We start from the raw sequence: 6,418 nt of genomic DNA on the forward strand, positions 1-6,418 counted from the left end.
GCCAATGAGTCCTCGGTAACCTGATGGATCTTCATAGAAATTGGTATCATTTGCTGATAACTTGAGGGTAGATTCCATAGGGAAGGCAACAGGTTTGGATCCAGTTAAACCAGTGTCTTCAAGTATGTCAAGTGTATACTTTTGTTGGCATAAGGAGATACTAGTCTTGGACCTTGCAACTTCCAAGCCAAGAAAGTATTTCAATGGGCCTAAGTCTTTAATAGTGAACTTGGCATCTAAAAAGGTCTTCAACCTTTCAATTTACAGAATGCTATCACTTGCCAATAGCACATCATCCACATAGACTAATAAGGCCATAATTGATTGCCCTAGTAAAAATTCAAGGAGCCTGTTTCAATCCAAGTTATTCCACCACAACCTCAATCCAATCAAGCAAACAACTTGGCAAAATTATTTTTAGTGATATAATCACCAAAGATGTGGATTCGTCGGATGGGAACGTGTTCATAAATAAAAGGGAAACGAAAATGATAAAAGATGACCCTCGTTTTATTCACCTCTATTTTAAGGAGAGGTTTTGTACGTCTCTGCTTATAGGTTCAGAGAATCCCACATCACAAAGACATCACATCGATAGCAGCCAACACTAATAGAATTGAGAAGGAAGGCGTGGGGTGAGCATGACTTCCAGAGGAGTCACCTTAGCCAAGATAATACTTAGGCCTTCTCTCATGTCCACCGGAGCGTTCAATGGTGTCGATAAGTCAAACCCTTGAAGCAGCCGACCAATCACCAAGTGTAACAATTTTAAGGCCATGGTGATCCCTGGGCAAGATCTTCTACCAGAACCAAATGGGATGAGCTCAAAATGCTGCCCCCAAACATCTAAATCCGCATGGGTTGTCAGAAACCTCTCCGGCTGAAAATCTTCAGGGTCGGACCAGACACTTGGGTCACGGTGCAACTTCCACGCATTCACAAACAAGCGGGTGCCTTTTGGAATGTGGTAGCCAGCAACATGACAGTCTTCCATGGCTTCGTGTGGCGCAGATAGAGGAGCTGCTGTGTATAGCCTCAGGGTTTCCTTGATAACGGCTTGAAGGTAATGCAGGTTTGGAATATCCGATTCTTCCACCCACCTGCCTCTACCAACTTTTAGATCTAGCTCCTCTTGAGCACGCTTCAAAGCATGTTTATTGTTTAATAATGCAGACAGAAGCCATGTGGAGGTTGAAGCCACAGTGTCGGTGCCTCCCACCATGAGAGTCTGCATAAGTTTAAAATTGTAGAAATTTACCAAAACATTGAAGCCAGGATGACCCAAATGCATAAAATACCAAAAAAAAAAAAAAAAAAAAAAAACATTGAAAGTCTTGAAAATATTCAACATCGCTTGAAAAACTAACTTCTTGTCAAATTCCACTATTATATATAGAAAAAGAAGAAGATGTAATTGATGATGATGCATATTTATATACAAATATATTTGAGTTCTACTATAATTCAAATTCTATCTTCTACTCTAATTCAAATTTTATATTCTATTATAAATAAATACCAATATTAAATTAAGGATAACATTAACTTTCCCGAGCTTTGATAAGAGATTCCAATTTTAGTCTTGAGAGAAAGAAAATAGAGATTTCAATTTTGGTCTTGAGAGAAAGAAAATAGATTACAATGTATCTAGTTCTTGTGGAGGACGATCTCCTAGTTTTTGTGTAGGACAATTTCCCTGGATCTAGGGAGCGAGTAGATTCAACCTAGTGACTAAAAGATTAGGCAAGAGTAGTGTGATCTTCCTAAGTCTGATTTCCAAAAACTTTGAGGAACTTGGAGAAAAGAAAGTTTGTTAAAGGAAAAGTAGAATTAAGAGTCTTATTTGACATCAAACTATATATAATGTTTTAGAAGCTAATGCAATAGATGATATAAGAGGTAAATGAGAAGGTAGAATATAAGGCAGATCTCAAGTAGAGGTAAAAGAATATGAGCATGTTTGTTTTCCCAAGACAAGATATGTAAGAAAGCAATGAAATCTTTGAGGAAGCTTTTAGAGAAGGAGAGAAGTAGAATTAAAGGCAATAAAGAAGTATATATTAAATTAAGGGAACCAATACTTGTAGGAAGCAAAGAAGAAGAAAATTCTGCTGGGTTTGAACTAGGAAAATTTGGAGCTTTTGGCCTTAAAGAGGTATTGAAATTAAGATATTGCATTGGAGACAATGAAGAAAGAGACATTGAAATTAGGATATTAGACCATAGGGAAGGAGGCATTGACAATCCATAAGCATAGCAAGGTCACTACCATTTGTTGTAAGGATAGGGGGAGACATGCAAGGCCTAAGCCTTGCACCTTAAATTGTTCCAAGTTGAGATTGCTCCAAGTTGAGAATAGGGTTTAGGATTCTAATACCATATAGAAAATAAAGGACAATATAACATATTATTCTCATTGATGATAATAGATATTTATATACAAATACATTTGAGTTCTAACATAATTCAAATTTTATCTCTTACTCTAATTCAAACTAATAGCAAATGTTTACTCTAATTCAAATTCTATATTCTATTCTAATTCAAACTGATATATGATAAATATATAAATACCAATATTTAAATTAAGGATAACATTAATTTGGATTGTCCCCGTTGTGGTGGCTTGACTCAAACCATGGAAAACAAGGGCTAGAAGCAAATTCAAGGACCCCCTGGTTCATTCTATAGTGTACATACCATCCCATGTTATTCCACCACAACCTCATTCCAATTAAGCAAACAACTTGGAAAAACTATTTTTAGTGATATATATAATGACCAAAGATGCAGAGTCGTCGGATGGAAAACGTATTCATATCATTATTTTGACGACAATAAATGAAAAGGACGAGAAAATACTAAAAAAGAGGAACCTCGTGTTATTCACCTCTATTTTGAAAGGGTTTTTATATAGATTTTTCTTTTTGTTTACTCTCTCTTTTATATACCCGTGACCATGCATAGGTTCAGTGAATCCCACCCAGCAATTCCGACCTAGCGGCACATAAGGACATGCCATTGGGTTTTAGGAAATGCTATTGGGTTGAGGTCGATTTTTACATCTTACTTTAAAGTAAATTTGTGAAAATTTATTTATTTTATTTAAATTAAAATGATTGAAAATTTTAATCAAAATTTTATATACCTTAAATTTGAATTATTTGTAAGGGATTTTTCTATGTTTTTTTTTTTTTTTTAATTTTACTTTTAAAGTTGGTTGCAAAAATACACTTTTCCAAGGAAGAAGGAAGCAGTACATGGATAGGGGAGGAGCATACCATTACTGTTGCCTTGATGACTGTTTCCCTTGAATGGCCAAATATGGAAGTGTCTTCAAGCACCGATAGCATCACATCAATTAAATCCTGCCTCTTGCTGCCCTCGCTGTTGAGCCTCATCTCATGTTCTTCCACCCAACCTCCCACAAGAGAGTCCACTTCCTTCGCCACCCGCTTCATCGACCCCAAATACCCTTGTGAATCCATCCATTCTACACCTGGAATGGCATCCGACAAAACAAAGGCCCCCGCTAGAGAGAGGAATTTCTGAATTGTTGCTATGGCCCGCCTTGCTTCCTCGTTTCCATGGCCAGAAGTATTGAAATACCTCTTCCCTGCGATCATCTTTAGGACTATATTGAAGCTGAGGTGTTGAAACCATTCACTCATCACTACCTTTACTGGATGGACACAGTCGCTGCCTTTTCCAAGTGAGTACAAATCTTTAATGGAAAGATCCAATTCCGAAATCCGCACATGCTTTAATGCATCGAGGCGACGGGCTGAGAGGATTTCCATCATGGACAGCTTGCGCATCTCACGCCAAAGGGCTCCATAAGGGGCGAAAACAAATCCAGCGTGGTTGTATCCTAAGATCTTTCCTGCACTGGAACTTGGGCGTGAGGCGAAGACCTTGTCATTAGTGGTGAAGCATTCTTTAACAGCCTCACAGCTGCTCACCACAAGTGTTCGGTGCACTCCAAGGCGGATCATGAAGACGGGGCCGTGCTTATCAGCCATGGCTCCAAGGGTTCGGAATACTGGGGTTTGGCCTCGTAGTAGAGGAAGGTGACCTAGAAATGGCCAGGCACCAGATGGCTCTGGGGCTGACCTGCCCTTGCTCTTCCCAGCAAGAGTCCTAACTCTCCATACACCATACAACAAAACCAACCCCAGAATTCCTGAGATTGCTACTAACTGAGAAGGGGTATCCATGTTGGATCGTCTGAGACTCTGCTGATTCACTATTTAGGTTCAAACTGGTAGCTACAACTTTCCTCCGTCTTCCTCCGTCTAGACACCTTTTTATTTATTTAAATATTGTTTAATTATTAAATTCATTAATTTCAGTAGGAGCAGGTTAAGCTTCCGTGAACTATAATATATCTATGCACAAAGCCCAACTATTGCAGCATCGAACAGCGTGACCCAGGCCACCCGGCCGGTTCTGGTGAACCGCTCCCCTTTCGCACCCCTAAAATAAATTAAATAACACCAAACACAGTTTCTTTATGTTACAGAGTATAACTTTGAGTTTTGTGCTAATTCATGCCTCAATTTTTACTTTAAAAAAAATGTTTGGTAAATCAAGTTAATGATTTAATATGAGTTAATAATTTAATTTAAGTCATTAAATATATTAAATATATTTAATAAAATAATTTAATATTTTAATTTAAAATTAAAAATACTTTAAGTATTAAGTTAGAATAGTTAATTTATATCTAATCTTAAATACTTTTTATCTTATTTATCTATATTAGTGAGTATATTTTAAATTATAATTGCACATTCATGATTCATTTTTTATAAAAATATTTTGTAATTATTTTATGCATCTACGATACTTTAAATATGAATATTTTATAAATAAATTTATAACTCAAAATTGATGAGGATAAATATTAGTTAAATTATGTAACGGTATCAATTTGATGATTTAGAATAAATTTAAATTAAATTTTATCAAATAACCTTAATAATTAAAATAAAAAATAAAAAATAAATTTTAAATTAACAACTTAAGAACAATTTAACTTAAATCATTAAGTAATAAGTATTAAGTTTTGGACTATATCATTCGAATTCCCAACATTAGATATCAAGCACCAATATATATATGTTTGTGTGCTAACAAATTTTTTATCTAGGATCTTGATGATAAACTCAAATATTTTCTTAGTAATGAGGTAGTTGTGTATTTTTTAAGGTTTTCTTCAACAGTAGCACAAATATTTCCATGACCATACTCAAATATTTGTGTTGAGTAATGGTTCACTTGTCTCCCATGGATGAGCATTTTATCACCACATATCCTACATCTTAGAGGCATTATTTGGTTGTCTTATATATCTAAATAAGTTGTATATCTGTCAAAATTTGAATGACATTTTGTTTGAGAGAAAAATTGAGTCTAGTTAATATAATAGGAACCAAATTGCAACCATAATCAACATGCATTTTTAAGAAAAATTAGTTTCATCTTATTCATCGCAAGTTGAGTATTCTTATAAGCACCCAAACTCGTTTTAAGGGAGAGTATAGGAGAGATAAAATATATTTTAATATTCTTTACTTATATATATGTAAAGAGTAATGATTAGGATCCATTGCTTTATTAGTTAATCAGAAGCTGTTAGGGCTTACTTTACACATGCCATTAACATAACCACTACACTTTTAGTTAGTTAGAAACCCATTAGGTAATAACTTTGTTCTTAAGCCTCTCTGTTCAACCTTCAGAATCAAAAGAAAAATACAGATTTAAAATATTGGTATTAGTTCTTTCTTCTTCAGCTTTTTAAGATGATATAAGAGCATTCAATTCCTGCAATGGAAAGTTCATTGGCAACAACCATATGAAGTACTTCAAGTTTCACTCTAGTTTCAATTTCTTATCTGAAGACAAGAAAAGCTTAATTCTTTTTTCTAATTTCATCTTGTTTTTGCTCTTGCAGCCTTTTGTGTTTTTATAGTCTTCATGAAGGTCTAGGTTCATGACGTGATCTTCACATGGGGCTGCAACATTTTAGGATAATGTCAAGGGTTGGTAATTATCATTTTTGAATGTCAATTTGACCTTTTCATGTATGTTATAAGAGCTGGGCCTTGAGTTGGTGCTTATTTTAGACAAACGTGTTTTAGGTGTTTGATTATAACTGGATGTATTTTGAATGACATATTCAGGGTGCTCATTTTTTGCAGCGTTAGTGCCCTCCCAACCCTGAGTCTTTTGCTTGTTGAAAAGACTCAGGGCTTGTTCCACCATTTCGAATTAATTACAACCGGTAGTTTTTTAAGGCTATTTTCAACATTTAATCGTTAACAACACACAAGGTTTAGGGCCATCTTTCCTTCTCAAGGTGGTTACTGTAATGTCCCTCCATGGCCAAGGGTGAGGATTCCACCACTTGTCA

The 6,418-nt window shown here is 35.4% G+C and overlaps 1 protein-coding gene across 1 annotated transcript; it reads right to left on the minus strand.

The window, feature by feature from the left end:
- Positions 1-445: 445 nt before the first annotated feature.
- LOC117921718 (cytochrome P450 CYP82D47-like) lies at positions 446-4,274 on the minus strand. The gene is made up of 2 exons (XM_034839677.1): positions 3,282-4,274; positions 446-1,228 (listed from the first exon to the last, which is right to left on the minus strand). The coding sequence occupies exons 1-2, from the start codon at positions 4,215-4,217 to the stop codon at positions 608-610; spliced, it is 1,557 nt and encodes a 518-aa protein (XP_034695568.1). The 5' UTR covers positions 4,218-4,274; the 3' UTR covers positions 446-607.
- Positions 4,275-6,418: the final 2,144 nt, after the last annotated feature.

This window comes from Vitis riparia, chromosome 9, assembly GCF_004353265.1.
Source record: "Vitis riparia cultivar Riparia Gloire de Montpellier isolate 1030 chromosome 9, EGFV_Vit.rip_1.0, whole genome shotgun sequence".
In the NCBI taxonomy this organism is placed as follows: domain Eukaryota; kingdom Viridiplantae; phylum Streptophyta; class Magnoliopsida; order Vitales; family Vitaceae; genus Vitis; species Vitis riparia.